This window comes from Cibotium barometz, chromosome 2 (genome assembly GCF_041138505.1).
Source record: "Cibotium barometz isolate CiBa-2024 chromosome 2, ASM4113850v1, whole genome shotgun sequence".
NCBI classification, from domain to species: domain Eukaryota; kingdom Viridiplantae; phylum Streptophyta; class Polypodiopsida; order Cyatheales; family Cibotiaceae; genus Cibotium; species Cibotium barometz.
In genome coordinates, this window is record NC_141047.1 from 43452144 (window position 1) to 43467736 (window position 15593).

At 46.8% G+C, this 15593-nt stretch overlaps 1 protein-coding gene and 1 pseudogene across 1 annotated transcript in view; both read right to left on the bottom strand.

Moving 5' to 3' along the window:
• Nucleotides 1–1283: 1283 nt before the first annotated feature.
• Nucleotides 1284–15593, bottom strand: part of ERV1 (Erv1/Alr family protein) — a 14881-nt gene continuing 571 nt past the window's right edge. Inside the window, exons 1-6 of the mRNA XM_086818167.1 lie at nt 15543–15593; nt 15370–15450; nt 1994–2041; nt 1832–1896; nt 1673–1750; nt 1284–1544 (exon numbers count right to left, since the gene is read on the bottom strand). The exon at nt 15543–15593 is cut by the window's right edge and continues 571 nt beyond it. Coding sequence (XP_086674293.1) covers nt 1445–1544; nt 1673–1750; nt 1832–1896; nt 1994–2041; nt 15370–15450; nt 15543–15593 — 423 coding nt within the window. The 3' untranslated portion in view covers nt 1284–1444. The remainder of the gene's footprint in view (nt 1545–1672; nt 1751–1831; nt 1897–1993; nt 2042–15369; nt 15451–15542) is intronic.
• On the bottom strand, nt 6449–7538 carry LOC147641109 (uncharacterized; annotated as a pseudogene).

Here is a 15593-nt window from a genome sequence, read left to right on the forward strand (position 1 = left end):
AACACATGATGTTAGCAATTTTGAAAGACCACACACACACACACACACACCATAGACACACATAATCAAAAGCAAGAGTTGAGGAAAGGGCTTAGGTTCATTCTTTCCTAAGGAACGGAGGGAGGTGCAGAGAGGAGAGAATACCAAAGAAATAAGCCTATGTTTTGCAACATACAAAAACATGATAAGTGACCCAGCCGGTTTTGTAAAAAATCCCCAAAGTCAAAATAAGCATCAAAATGTCTCAATAAAACAGTCAAAAAAGCGTCGAAAACACTTTTATTATATTTCAATGTTTATCCGCTTCCTATCACTTCAACATGAAAATTCTCATTCAAAATTTAAACCTTTTGGCGGCCCGACACCTTTTCATCTAAAATTAGAATATACCGACTAGGCCATGCAGTAGACGTTAATACAGCTTTTCTTTTCTTTTTTGCATATAGGGGATGCTCTAAACATCTCATAGCACAAATTATACACTCATTTTTCTTATCTCATGGACCATTTTTGCTTTCCACAGACGTCATTATCCTTTCTCATGTTCATAAGAACCCTGTTTATGGATAAGAAAGCCATCACAAAGGTGGAGTGTAAATGACAAATTATCACTTCTTACTAGACTAACCTGCATAAAAATACTATACGTAGCCGTAACTCAAAAAAAGATAAGTAACCACATGCATACTAGCTTCACCATTACGAAACATAGCACAAGAAGAAATTATCATGGCTCTTTCATCCCTGTTAGATTAAAATTCTAGGGAGCTGTTGCAAGTACGCTTATACCATTGTTGGGTTGGCATTTCCTTCCTTCCATTACAGATGCAATCCATTACACGGCATCCTTCTCTGCCTTGTCCTTAACTTGTCTAAAGGCACCAAGGAGAAACAATCACCAAAATGAAATTTAATGAACCTAAGATAAGTAGTCCTATGAGGAGGTAGCAATTGGGGGGAGAGAGAGAGACAGAGAGATACAGAGAGAGAATCATATTAACACCTGCAAAAGGCCATACACAACATAAAAACCATGCCGGTCTTGAGCTAAAATTTTGAAGCACCGGGCACCTTCGGATACCTAAGCTTAGAAAGGGGAAAATGCTAGAATATTTTCTCCCCTTTTTATTTTCCCTCAAAGCTTCAACAAGGGGACCTATATTCGCACTACCAGCCAAGACAAGACTCAAGGAAGAGAACTCCAAAGTCATGGCAACCCTTTCGAAAAACTTGCACTCAATTGTTTTTTGGTGGTCGGTTTCAGTTGAAGTTGGCAATCACTATTACTCTCAACATATGTATTCATTGGAATGATTTCATCAGATAATCCATCCACCCTATTTAACTCCATGTATCTCCACAAATTGCACCTTTACAGGGATTACTTTCCTCAATTATAGAGAATGGCTATGACATTCTAGAACGATGGTCAATGCTTCATCCATCAATGCATTCTTCCTTGAAGATTGCAGGCACCTTCGTCACAATCCATTGCACCCCATCTTGCGTCAACACGATGACAAGGAAATGCATGCTTTCCCAAGCTGAAAGCACCACAACAGGCACAACGTAGGTCATGCTTGGCTTATTGATTCTGCATAATTGTCTACAAAAGATGAAAGAAAGTCTTGGCCTAAACCATTAGCATACTACATTGCAAGAACATACATACCTTCTATTGACAACATTGTGCACCTTGCACATCCACTGTGCTAGTTCCACACCAGAACCCGCTTGTACAGGATTAACCCTAAAGAACACATGGAAAATCTGTAAATTTTTGTACAGTTTGAGAAATCCCATTTTGAAAGACTTATCATACAAGACTGACTTGAGCACTTCCTTGAAATGATCTGCACATTCTTTGCATGGATATAGTCGTGAAAGTATTGCCATCTGCATACACTTCAGATTTGAACATACCGAATGCTGCTTTGTAATGACTAAAACAATACTGATCAAAAAAATAATCCGAGCAGACCGTTAAACCCACCAGCTCTTTGGCATCCCGCTGCTGTTGACTTGTTGGCCTGTCTGGAAACTGGGAAAAAAGAATAGCAATTAGCCAGTACCAAGAAATGTCTTAACATGTAAACAAATCCTCTTGGATCAGATTGAACAAGCATTGAAAGACAATAGCATGCATACTACCCATGTTCATCCATCCAACCTCATCCTCATGCACCCATCTGGGTATCTTCTTGGCACACCCCACAACCACTTATCTACCAAGCTTCTCGCCACATGCATCACTCATGTATGTGGACGTGACTAGGGGCTAGGGCTACATAGGCTGAAGCCCTAATGCAATTCCCGTCCTTGATGTCTGTAAAGAACATCAAGGACGGGAAAAAAATGCTTGGCTGTTACTCATGTTCATCCCTGCAACCTCCTCCTCAGCACCACCTTCGAACCATCTCCCTGGTCATCATCTGCCATCTCGCTAGCTCTGCTGGCTGCCATCTCCTACACAACCCACCACCTCACAGTGAGCAACGATGCCTTGCACCACAGACGCCTCACCATCACTGCCCAACAGTGCTACCCATCTGCTCTGTGTGCTGCCCAGCAGCAGCCCAACTACACACAGCAGCAACCCGAATACATGTGCACAGTCGTCAAAGCTCCATAGCTTAGCTTGAGCTAAGCTAAGCTTAGCTCTCACAGCTGCAACAAAGAAGTCAAGAGCACGAATTTCGAAAAAGAGCAAAGAGCTTCATGACTCTCTACAACAACAGACGTCAAAGTGATTCTGCAAACAACACTCAGTAAGGTACAGATTTGGGGGCTTTCATCATTTTCTGAAAATCTATCTTTACCAAAGCATTTATCCCAAATCTTCCATCATTTCTTAAAATCGAGGGTACATACATGACATTAACATGTTGCTATAGCCTCCTATAACATCATTTTCAAAAAAAAATCCTAAATTTGAAAACCCTAATTTTTGAAAGCCCTAATTTCTAGAAAACCCTGATAAATCTATAAAAGGGTAGACACTCGCTCAAACATTATACAAGCTAAGACCCCCTTCTCATATCATGGCCTCTCATCTATTCATTGAAAATTTTGATGGGAATAATTTTCATACCTGGCAAACTAAATTGAATTTTAGTCTTATGAGAGAGGGTTTATGGCCCATAATTAACACGACAACAGCAGGCACTCATTACAGCCCATAATCAAGAGATGGCAAGCAACGCCAGCACGACGAACAGAAACTATGAGCCGCACAGCGAGCACCAAAAAGATGCCTGAAGCAAAAGATGAAGCCCAATCCATGAGACAAATGGGTATCCATGTAGCTCGGTCTAAGTATAAAGCCATCCTCAGTGGTGCGGAGAAGATGGTCTCTATAGAAAGCCATCTTCGTCCCTAACTCCTATGAGGGCTCTAGCCATGTCCTCCTAGTGTCCAACTGAATGAGGTCCTGTCTGATGACTCTACTAATCTCAGAATGTGACAAGGTGAGAGAGGGTGCCTCTAGAGAGTACTGGAAGGGTGGAAGTCTTTCTAAGCTGAACCCGTGGAGCTCAAACCAGGATGCTGTCTGCGCATACCAACATGAAGTGTCTCCCTCCATGGCTAGCTGATGAGAGGACTCTAAAGCAAGTCGTGCATACCGGTGTCGGGGAAGCTCCCAGGTGCTATGAATGAAGGACACTGATCTGGCAAGAGCCTCGACTACGATTGGTGGTGCTCCCATCTCGGCTCCGATAATCTCATGGGGTACTGAGGCCTTAGCCCGAATCATCCTGGAGATCATGGACACAAGTGGTCTCTCCATCGATCTCCATCCATCGTATGTGCGTCCTGATCGACTGTGACGATCTAGGCTAGGCCCCCAGATCTGTACTCCATATAGCATAGCCGATGTGACCAGCATGTCAAAAAGCCACAGCTTAGTGCGTGGCTCCTGAAACTGTACCTGTGAGCACATCCTCTCTAGACCTCCTAGTGCTGCATATCCTCTAGTCAATCTGGCCTCTGCTGCCCCCCTCATGGAAAATGTGGGCCCAGTGAACACCACTCCAAGATATGTGTATGAGTCAACATACTCCACTGTCTCCTGCCCATATGTGAAAATAGGCGCTAATCTCCAGACCCACTGAGCTGTAGTGTCAAACACCATAACCTTGGTCTTACCAAGGTTAACTGAGAGCCCACTGTCCTGTGCATAAGCATGTAAAGTATCCAAGTGCCTCTGCATACCCTCTAGTGAGTCTGCTATAAGCACAATATCATCAGCATATAAGAGCAGAGGTATGCAAGTGCCAGCCAACTGGGCTCCTCTGTCCCCTCGTGTCCCAATATAATTAGAGATCTCATCAATGTATAGTCCAAATAGAGTCGGAAAGAGCGGGCAGCCCTGTTTCACCCAACTACTGTCTCATAAAGTGCCATAATACCCCAAATGAGCTCACATGGAACCCCCCAAGTCTTGCAGCCTGCGCATCAGTCTAGCTCTGGGCACTGTGTCAAAGGCCTTGCGGAAATCCACAAAGCCACAGTAGATCCTCCTCCCATGTGCTCTGCCCTCCTCAATGATAGCCCTGAGGGTAAAGATATGATCCAAAGTAGAGAATCTCCTCCTGAAACCGGCCTGTCCCTGAGCTCGGACCCCTTGTCTCTCTGCCCAACTGCTCAACTCATGCTCAAGAGTAGAGGCATATAGCTTGGCCAGCAAGTGCCCAACTACTGTCTCATAAAGTGCCATAATACCCCAAATGAGCTCACATGGAACCCCCAAGTCTTGCAGCCTGCGCTGAGAGAACCCCCAAGTCTAGCTCTGGGCACTGTGTCAAAGGCCTTGCGGAAATCCACAAAGCCACAGTAGATCCTCCTCCCATATGCTCTGCCCTCCTCACTGATAGCCCTGAGGGTAAAGATATGATCCAAAGTAGAGAATCTCCTCCTGAAACCGGCCTGTCCCTGAGGTCGGACCCCTTGTCTCTCTGCCCATCTGCTCAACTCATGCTCAAGAGTAGAGGCATATAGCTTGGCCGGCAAGTGACCAATCATAATGGTGCGGTGGTTAGTCGGCAGGCTCGGATCTCCAAACTTGAGTACCGGCACAATCGTGGAAGTACTCCAAGTCCCAGGAAACCCCTCACACATGGCTCTATTAAACATGAGAGCTAGCAAGTCTGCAATCATAACTCTAGCATGTATGAAATGCTCGGCTACAATGCCCTCATGATCCTGTGCCCTCCCTGTATGCAATTTGTTGATGGTCCTCCTCACCATCTCTGCTGTGAAGAAGGTAGAAGTGGGTGGACAAGGCTTTGGAGGGTTCGGTAGTGGTGGCTGCTCTGGTACTGTGTAGAGCATACTCGCCCCATGTATCTGGAGAGGTAATGGCCGGAGGCAGGGGGTGCACTCTAAGCAATCTCCAGGCCTCCCCAGAATCCTGACTCAAAAACAACTGATAGATGTCTCTCTCCAGCCGAGCTAAGAATGCTCTCTTCTTCCGCCGAATGAGGGATCTGAAGATGATGCGTGACTGTCTATATGTAGTAACACCTATGGCCAGCGTGTGTGGGAAGGCCGTCGCTGCAGCTATATGTAAAGCCTCTGTCAGGATCTGTGTGAGCTCTCCTAATGGCCTCTGTGGATCCTCTGCACTCAACAAGCTGTGGATCTCTGCGGTGTATACTCCATCAGTCTCTCTACAGAAGGTATATCTCGGGTGATAGGAGGACTGCCCAACCTGGCGGGTACTGTAGTGGAAATGCACCGTAAAGGAGAGAAGTGCATGATCCACTTTAACTCCGATGGGCCTGGGGCCAATCGCAAAATCCTGGATACTCGGGATGAAGGTTGGCGAGGCTAAAACATAATCCATTGTGCTGGCCCCATGTCTGTGTGGAAAGCAAGTAAAGCCACTGGCAAGTGGATACCTCTCTAGGCCATTTAAAATGGCCAGCCCATGTGCAGTCCCCATCTCCAAGAGGTATCTCCCATACTCAGTACACTCCACCTCATCTTGTGATCTCCGGGTGAAACACATCTCCTCCACATCTATCTCTCTCAACATCTCCTCTGAAGTGTCAAAGAAGGAGGTCTGGTATTGAGCCGTTCGAGCATTAAAGTCCCCAAGTATGATAACATCTCCCTCCCTGGAGAACTCCCATATGTCCTCATCTAGAATCATATATGGAGATTGCCCCTTGGGCGCTGCATAATGAGATGTGCTGGGTGGAAAGTAACATATAGCAATGTATAGGGGTCTACCCTCATCTGCCCTCACTCTGACCCACATGTACCTCGCGCTCTCATCACGGCGCATAACATGGATGAGTGGCTGAAGCTCCTCTCTAAAAAGAACTGCATCTCCTCCGGATCCACGACCACCATGCTTCAAGCGGGCCTCCTGTCTACAAGTCGTCTCCCATCTGTATCCCGCCACTCTCGGTAATGTGCTGCCTGGGGCCTGATGTGTCTCCGAGAGTCCGAGTAGAAGATGATGTCCCTATCTGTGAAGCTGTCCTGAAAGGCCAAAGGCCCCCACATCCAATCTCAATGCTCCGTTGCAGTTTCATACTGCAAGTCTCAGACTGGTCCCATAAGTCTCGCACCGTCAGGTGGTGCGTCTCTCTAGTATCACCACTCTACCTCCTCTGTAAAATGCTAGCTTCCCTTTTTCTCTGGCTGCCCTAATCTCCGGCATGCACTCCCTCATATGTGCTAGCTGTGCCAAGGTGAGGTCATCTCCTAAAAAGATGCCCGTTTTCTTAAGGGCAGAGCGCTTGGCCAAGAAATCCTTCTTGGCCTCCAAGGTGGGAAAGCGTAAAATGAGAGCTCTCTCCTTCGAGCTCTCTCCTCCATTCTTGTCTTTCTTGCCCACTCTCCAAGCCCCCGTGTGTGTAGGCCTCGAAATGCCCATGCGTGTGTATAAATCTTTGGCTTCCTTCTCTACATTGTCACCGTCCTTAAGCCCCGTGATCCGCACATGAAGTTCCCTTGTCTTTCTTCTTTGTTCCTCCTCAATGGTTCGGTTGATAATCTTCGAGGTAGATGTGCTTTCGACCTCCTTGTTCTTACCTTTCTTGACCACTTCTATCCATTTCTCCGCTTTATCTACTTGCTTTTGTGTCTTCGTGAGCACCTCCACCCACGAGGAGGTCTCCCGGGCTTTCTTTTCTTCTCTCTCTTGAAGTGTTCTCACTTAGGCCTTGATGGTGTTCAGCTCCTCCATCATGACGGGCTGAATTTCACCTTTCTCAAGCTTATGTTGAGCACGTGCTTCTTCTATCTCTATCTTGAGATTTGCGATCTCTACATCTTGGGCTGCTATCCGCGCTTCAAGCTTCTTGACTTTGTCAAGAAGGCTTCGGTTGACCATATTAATTGCATTGTCCGTCTCTTTCTTGTGTTGTTGGATGGCTGCCTTGATCAGGTCTTCAATGTCGATCCTCTCCATCTTGTCTTGGGCTGAAAAAGGCTGGTTTCGGGTTAAAAATTAATTAACCCTTGGCCATAAGAAAAGCTCTGTGCGTGTCTGCAGCGCTTCCCACAGAGAGAGAGGCCAGAGGGGGCTGTTGCGAAGAGAGAGAAAGATAGACAGCAAGCAGGTGGGGGGGGGAGAGAGAGTGACAGGGAGAGAGAGTGGCGGGAGAGAGAGAGAGAGAGAGAGAGTTGAGCGAGTGCAAGAGGGAGAAATAGAGGGGTTGACCTGTGCGGGGCGAGCACGACCAGCATGACCAGCTCGCCCGCCGCCGAACAGAGAGAGCCACACCCACGTAAGAAACAGAAGAAAAAAAAAAGCGTGATGTTGACGTGCGTTCGTCCTTCATTTTTTAACCTACATTAATCAAACTCCCACGTTCACTAACGTTTCCAAACATTTGGATGCAACCTTGGGGCCAAGACAGCCAAGGGAATCCCTAAAGCAAAGGTGAAGGTTGAAGGTCAAGAACCACATCATCTATAGGCTGAAAGTCTACCGCCAAGAGAAAGGACCTTCAAGGAAGGAGACAAAGTTCTTCTGTGGGTGCGACCCAAGCGTAGCTCTTTGTCACTTAGGAAATATAAGAAGCTCAGCCCAAGATACTGTGGACCCTATACAGTCATCAAGTGTCTGGGTAGAAGTGCCTATAAGCAGTAGGTCCTAGCCCATATTAAGGTCCACAATGTATTTCATGTAAGCTTGTTAAAGCCTTATGTACCCAATGTCGATCATATTCTTGATGATAAGCAAGTTGTAATCCCAACTCAAGGAATCCTTAAGTTGCAGCCTAGTAGGATCTCGATTCTAGACAAAGGCAACTCCGTAACAGAACTCTTATAGAACATCTGGTGCAATGGAAGGACTAACTTAAAGAGCATGCAACTTGGGAAGATAAAGTTACACTCTTAAGAGATTACCCCGAATTATGACGAGATAAGAACATCTCGATTTCTTTAAGGAGGGAAGGATGTAACATGCCCATCTTCAATAATAATATATGTCCATTTAATAGATGAATTTATGGTCTCTTTTATAATGTAAAAATCATTAATTTTAATAATTGAGCTATATCCACTTGGAATCTTAAAATTCAGAGTCCAAATTCAGAATCTACGCACGATTTTACCCTAATATAAGATTTTATAGCACTCAAAAAACACCGGAATAAGCCTCTACGTAAATTTTTAGTTATTTTTACTTAAAGTACCGTAAACTTCTGACCTTAATAAATGCATGTCCGGGTGTTCGATTGACGAACAGACTGCACCCCTACGACCAGGAAGACACCCCAAACAATTTCATCGAAAAAAATTTCACAGCTGTCGGACACGCCAATACACATATCGAGGCCGGCACCCCAAAAAAGAAATCCCCGTCCCAAAAAGATGTCGTACACATACCCACACACCCACACACCAACCACGCGACCAAAGACCAGCCACCCTAGCGTATGGTCCCCACTGGCCGCCACATGGACACCTATGCGACCACTGACATGCGTACCTCACCTTTGACACGCGTACACGCACCATCCCTTTTCCTAGACTCATGCAACCATAGACCGGTGTACTTTCACCGTGCACCGTCCTTTGTACCCCACTTTGCTCTCTTTCCCTGCACTCGTACCCGTACCAACTCTATATAAACCCCTCAGTACTCCTCCATGGCCGACACCCGACACTCTGCACGGAGACGGTACCCAACAACCCATCTCCCAACAAGCCCTTTTCAGCCCATCTCCAAGTAGGTTCTGCAGAATTTCTTCCAGCTCTTCTCTTGTGTGGAGAGGGTGTCCTACATTGTTCTACCCCTCCTCTCCCCCCCCCTCCCCCTCTCTCCCTGTGTGAATAGACTTAAGAGGGAACTCACCATCTCCTCCCTTCGGTTTAATTTCCAACCTTGCCCCAGCTTAAGGACACTCTCCCCTCCCCCATTTGTGGAGACTTTTGCTTTAAGTAAGCACACTTTTGCTCTTAGAGGTGGTTTCCACGAGTGAGTTTTATGCTCATAAAGTGAGCAAACGAACTCCAAATTGCAATCCAACTGAAGCGTTGAGTTCGCGGTGACGCAAGCTATGAGAAAGGTGAATAGTATGGCTCCTCCTCAAAGACGCCAAAATGCTGCCTCGAGAAGCGTGCATAATGACGACCCTAGAAAGAATGCCCTGGACACGGTCCAAGCTCTTCCCGTGGGAGTCCCACATGGCACCAATAGTGAGGTTAGCTTGAAAATTATTTTAAAAAAGGGGGTTTTTTTTAATCTTTAATGTTAGCATTAATTAAGTAAGAAAGAGAGTGCTACTTTTCCTTGTTTCGAATTTACTAAAATTCCTGTAAAGTTATCGCTTTCTCGAGAAGATAGTGTGGTTTCTTGTATCCCATATGATTTTAGTTAAACAATGGTGTTGCTATCTTGATTAAGTTAAAGTACGGGTACATCTTCTCCCTGCCTTGATGTTAACCCCATTCCTGTGCTTATGTTGCTATCTTAATTAAGTTAAAGTACGGGTACATCTTCTCCCTACCTTAATGCTAACCCCATTCATGTACTTGTGTAGCCCGGCGGCTACGTTAGCGATTCCCAGAGTCGACCTAAGGTATCCCTCCTATTATTGGAAAGCTGAAACTCACCGGTTTGGACAAGTGTTACGAATTAAGCGGAAGGATTAAGCGACAAAGCCTGAAGGGCGACAGGCCGGCTTGAGTCCTCACCGGCTACCAACGACAAGGTGTATGGTCCCGTAGGAATTGCCTAGTCTATGGAGATTGGAAGGCCGAATTCTAGATAATCGACGAAATAAAATAAGCCTTGATCTGGCTATAGATATAGTTGAACATTGTATCTATTTTTAATTAAATCCCTTGTTTTCTAGTATTGTTCTATCATTGTTAAGTAGTTGTTTTAACGAACACTATGTAAGGTCTCTGATTAAGGAACTTATTTATATATGTTACACAACATGGTAGAACTAATTAGAAAACAAAATTGACGCATGAGTTGGGTGAAACGTGGGAGGATGGAATGCCCTGATGGCACCATCCTATCGGCAGGTGGACCCGATTAGTCGAGTAGCTTTCCAACAGAATTAATTGAAAGCCCTATCTTAGGTAAGGAGGTCCCTGGGCAACCCTACTCTAGAGGATTAGACTGCGACTCTGCCTCGCGTAGATGGGAAAAAAAGTGTTGTTTCTAAGAATCAAGAATAGAGGTTGCCCAAGTTAAGGTCAATCACTCTATGGGTGATTTGCTTTTACGAGTCATTTAGGAGACCACGCTCCCCCTGCGGGATAGAACTGTTAGAAGTCATCTCCTGTCTATTTTTATACACCAGGGCCTTTGTTGTGGGTGTGCCCGCCTTTATGAGGTGTTTTCCCATTTTTCCCCACTCTCCGTTTTTTTCCCCTATTTTTTCCCATTTTTCTATGGCTTGGGTGGCTTCCCAGGGTTGGCAGGAGGGCCCATGTGCTGGCCGACTGCTGGAACTGGTCCACGACTCCATGTATGTGATGGCCGACCGCTGACAGCTGGCCGACTGGCTATATTTGCTGGTCGTGGAGTTTCAGGGCCAGTCGGCTGCCCTACAGCAGGCCGACTACTGATGGGGGGCCATATAAAATGGCCCCCAGCCTCCATTCCATTTTGTATGATACTCGGGATCATCTTGTGTATATAGAGCAGAGTTACACGCCTCTATCTCTCTCTCTCTTGTGCTGTGATTTTCTGCACTGCATTTTGCTCGTGTTCCCAGATCTGGTCGTCATCTCCGCTGCGTATTCTGACATGGTATCAGAGCTCTAGGCTCTAGATAGTTCTTGGGATTTGTGTGAGCAAGAGGGAGACTGTTGTGTTGCTGATTAGGGGACTGTTTGGGACTGTTCGGGAAGAGGAGAAGCAAGAGGACGGCGGGCTGATTAGCTGGACAGCCACTTGCAGGTGTTAGTTCGTCTTTGTTTCCACCCACCCACCCTTTTCAGAGTACATCCCCGCAATGGCAGATCTGTTTGAGATGGCCGAGAGGCATGTGAAGATCCCGACACTCCCCACGTTCCCGGTGGACCGTCAGTTGGACGGGAACAACTACGGCATATGGAAGGTTATGATGGAATCTTTTCGGGAGTCTTACGACCTCGCTGATTTCGTCGTTGTTGGGGTTCCACGGCCAGAAGTAGAGGAAGGGGAGTTACCGTCGATCCGAAAGGACCGGGAGGCTCGGACACAGATGTGGGATCGTGTCAACGCCAGGGTCCGTTCATTTATCTTTCTCAATTGCACACCGCAAGTAATCAATCATGTAAAGCATATGACGCTGGCCAGAGGTATATGGAAGCATTTGGCCTCTCTTTACAATAGGGTATCGCCCATGAAGAGGATTTCCTTTGAAGTACAGATGCAGGTTATGAGCCCTGCAGAGTCGTCGACGATGCGGGAGCATATTAACAAGCTGCAGGCTCTTCAGCAGGAAGTTCTTCAGGCTGGGAAGGAGATATTGTCAGAGGACATGGCCATAACGTTGCTGTCACACTTGCCCTCTCAGTACTCAGCATTTTACTCGTCTTTGATTACCAGTGGCAGGCTCAGCACCATCACGTGGAGGAGCTTGTGCCCATGGTCTTGGACCAGGAGGAACGATTCACGAACCCTCCTCAGGGTGGAGGTTCGGAGGCCTTAACTGGCCAACGGTCGAAAGGCCGTAACACGGGCAAAGGGAAGGAGTCTTTTGAGAAGAAGTCCGTTATTGACCGCGAGAAACTAAAGGTAGAGAGGACCTGTAATGATTGTGGCGAGAAAGGCCACTATTGGAGGCAGTGTCCCAAGCGGAAGACCGAGAAGGGTGAAGATTCCTCAGCAGCAATCATGAAGACTCCGGCTTTTGTGCACCTGGAGGTGGTGGACACCGATGTTTCATTTTCTTCAGGCAGGGAGGAGATTGGAGGACTCTCCGCAACAACGGATACTCGGGAGTGGATTCTAGATAGTGGTGCTTCCAGGCACATGACTCCTTCCCGTTCCGGTTTACAGGATCTCTGCAGGCTTTCTGGTCACATTCTTACTGGGGATACATCCACTATCCCAGTCCACAGTGAGGGCAGGATGGAGATAGTTCCCAATGGCAGAGGAGGGAAGCATTCCTCCCAGGTGTTGTATGTTCCGTCACTTGGTTTTCATCTATTGTCAGTGCATCGAGTTTGCAAGACTGGCGTACGGGTGGAGTTTGATGTGCATTTTGTTGCTCTCCGGGACAAAGCAACAGGCCAAGTGGTTTGGGAAGGCGGAGTGGAGAATGGAGTTTACAAGCTTTCAGCACTCTCTCTCCCAGGTCCTCAGGTTTGTGATGAGTGGCAGTCTGGTAATGGCCGAGTGGTTTGGGAAGGCGGAGTGGAGAATGGAGTTTACAAGCTTTCAGCACTCTCTCTCCCAGGTCCTCAGGTTTGTGATAGAGTGGCAGTCTGGTAATGGCCACTTAAGTGTGGATACGCTGCAGGTGCAGGCTTTCCGGGACCAGATGGTGGATAGCTTGCCAGTAGATGGCAGCAGTTGGCAGGAACTCTCCAATACTGATGTTGGTAGTTCTTGTGTTCGTCAGTCAGAGGAAACTGAACAGGTGACTTATGCTCTGATGTCTCGTAGTATTCAGGACAAAGAACCTCTTGTAGATGAGGATGTTCTTTCCACGGGGACCTTTCGGAAAGCCAAGCAGGTGGCAATTGATTACTTGCAGAAGGAGGTGCATACTCCAGGCTTTGTGGTTCCGGATTCAGAGGGGGTGCGTGGTCTTCAACAGGTTTCCAGGACTTGTTTTTGCACCGTAACAAGTGTTGATCCTTGTGAGCAGTGTGATGCCTCTTTGACTCAGAAGCAGAATGGTTCATTGAGCTGGTTGATGGACACCAGATTGTACGGGAGCTTCCTGATGAGACAGTTGAGCTCATGGTTGCGGATGACTCTTTGGAAGGCAGGATTGCGTTTCCTGTGGTTTCTGCGGCATGCGAAGGATTATGGACTCTTTTACATAGGAGGGGGATTGATTGATGGAGTCCGACTCCACGGTTGGAGTGACTCAGTTTGGGGAGGAGATCCGTACACGAGAAGATCTACTTCAGGCCCAGGAGCAGTTTTACGGAGCAGTCAAGGCAGTCATCTTTTGCCTTGTCGAGGACAAAGGCAGAGTACCGAGCTGCTTGTGATGCTGCTTGTGAGGTGGTGAGGATGCAGAGGTTGCATTGCAGGTTTGGGCTTCCACTGGAGGAACCCATGGTCATCCAAAGGCACTTTGTTCGTGAACAGATCGTTGCTGATGACATCTTGCTAGAGTTCTGTTCGACGGAGGACAGTACGGTGGACCTCTTCACGAAGTTGCTATCTCAAAATTTGCTCAAGCGGCACCCTAGCTCCCTGTGGTTGGTTTCACAGCCAGGAGCTGAGAGGGGGTGTTAGAAGTCATCTCCTGTCAGCGACTCCATGTATGTGATGGCCGACTCTGCTGACAGCTGGCCGACTCTGCTGACAGCTGGCCCACTTCCTGTCTGCCCTGTTTGGTGTGGCTGCCAGCACCCAATGGCTACACAGTAGAGGTCAGTCACATATTAGCCTTCTACATCTCAAAGATAAGGTTGTGATGCTATTGAACGCCAACTTGAAGACCAAACACTAAATGCCATACACATAACTAGCCGCCTTGAAAGCCCAATCATTGTCAGCCTCACTTAAGGGCCACCTCAACTCGAGCGTCACACCTTCAAGACAATACAGCAGGCTCCTTCTGGCTGTCACGCCGTGCCCACTCACGGTAGGCTGTTTGGTGGGCCATTCTTAATAATGGGACCTTTATGCACTAATGAACATCCATGCACCTTTCAGTACCAAGACCATCTCCTCCAAATATGGACACCTTCACCTTCTGCTTCTCCTTCCCTTTCAATATGTGGCCTGATTCCTCTCAAGCGACTTCCCAACTGTAGTGTTTTAGTTTAAATATTTTTGACTTTAGGGCTCTCCAGATTTTGGACATGACAGATTCGGAATTTCAGTGCCTAAGCCAGTGTTTGCCCTCTTCCAGATGAGAATCTAGGGGGGTTTCCCTTTCCAGTTCCATCCAGGTTCAGTTAACTACATGGTGATTTGATTTGACAACAACCATCAACCGCAAGATTGAGCAAAGGTTCAACATTCTCCAGCACCACTTGATGGTGCAGGCAACGTCACAAAATCAAGAGGAGCGAGAGGCTCCACTTCAAAAAGAGCATTTTTGAAGTGGAGCATCTTGCTCCTTTACAACCACCCTGTTTCTGAAGACTATAGCAACAACCAGCCACCCGCCTTAAGTAGACCATGGTTCACCAATTCAGACCTTCAGCATCGTAGTCTTTCACCAAGATTGTAAAGTTCTTTGAGTTCATCCAATTCCATCAGGGATCCTTGATCCAGGCACCATTCTCGGAAAGCATTGATCCCACCCTCTCCTTCAAGAGGAGGTTCACCATATCAAAGATGTGTAAGTTTAATGGGAAGATACATGGTGAGAAGGTGGCCAACCTAGACACAGAAATGGATGCAGCAATAGCAACATTTGAGGGATCTGACAGTTCCCAAATTCATCTAGTCTGGACATCACTGACCAACGTAGCTCTTCTCTGGACAGAGGATTATTGGAAGTGTCATACAAAACAGACTCATGATGATTGTTAAAGGGCCAGTTTCAGTGACTTCACTGCATTAGACTAGCTCACTCATTTCCGCAATCTTTAATTTAAAATGATTACGTAAATAATTAGATGTTCAGTAAGGCCAAACCTGTTACAGCCGGGTAAACAGACAAGCTTAATAAAACCTCTTCACAAAGCGGGTGTCACTGCATCATCCCCATACAAAAATACTTGTATCATGGCTATAGGCTAGAGTCCCAAATATATTAAAAGCACCTGGGCTGCCAGTGTGTGCAGGAAAGTCCAGGTAGCACGCCCCAGTTCCTCCTTTGATACAGGCCCTGTTGATGCAAAAGCCTGCCATTTTGCATGGGAAAAAGCTGACAAAATGAGAAAATGGAGATAAACTGAAACAAAACATTCCACGTGAATAGGCACCTTTGTCATACCGTGTGTTCCAATTGGATCTGTAATAGCTGAAGCTCCGTTGCACCAGGGTT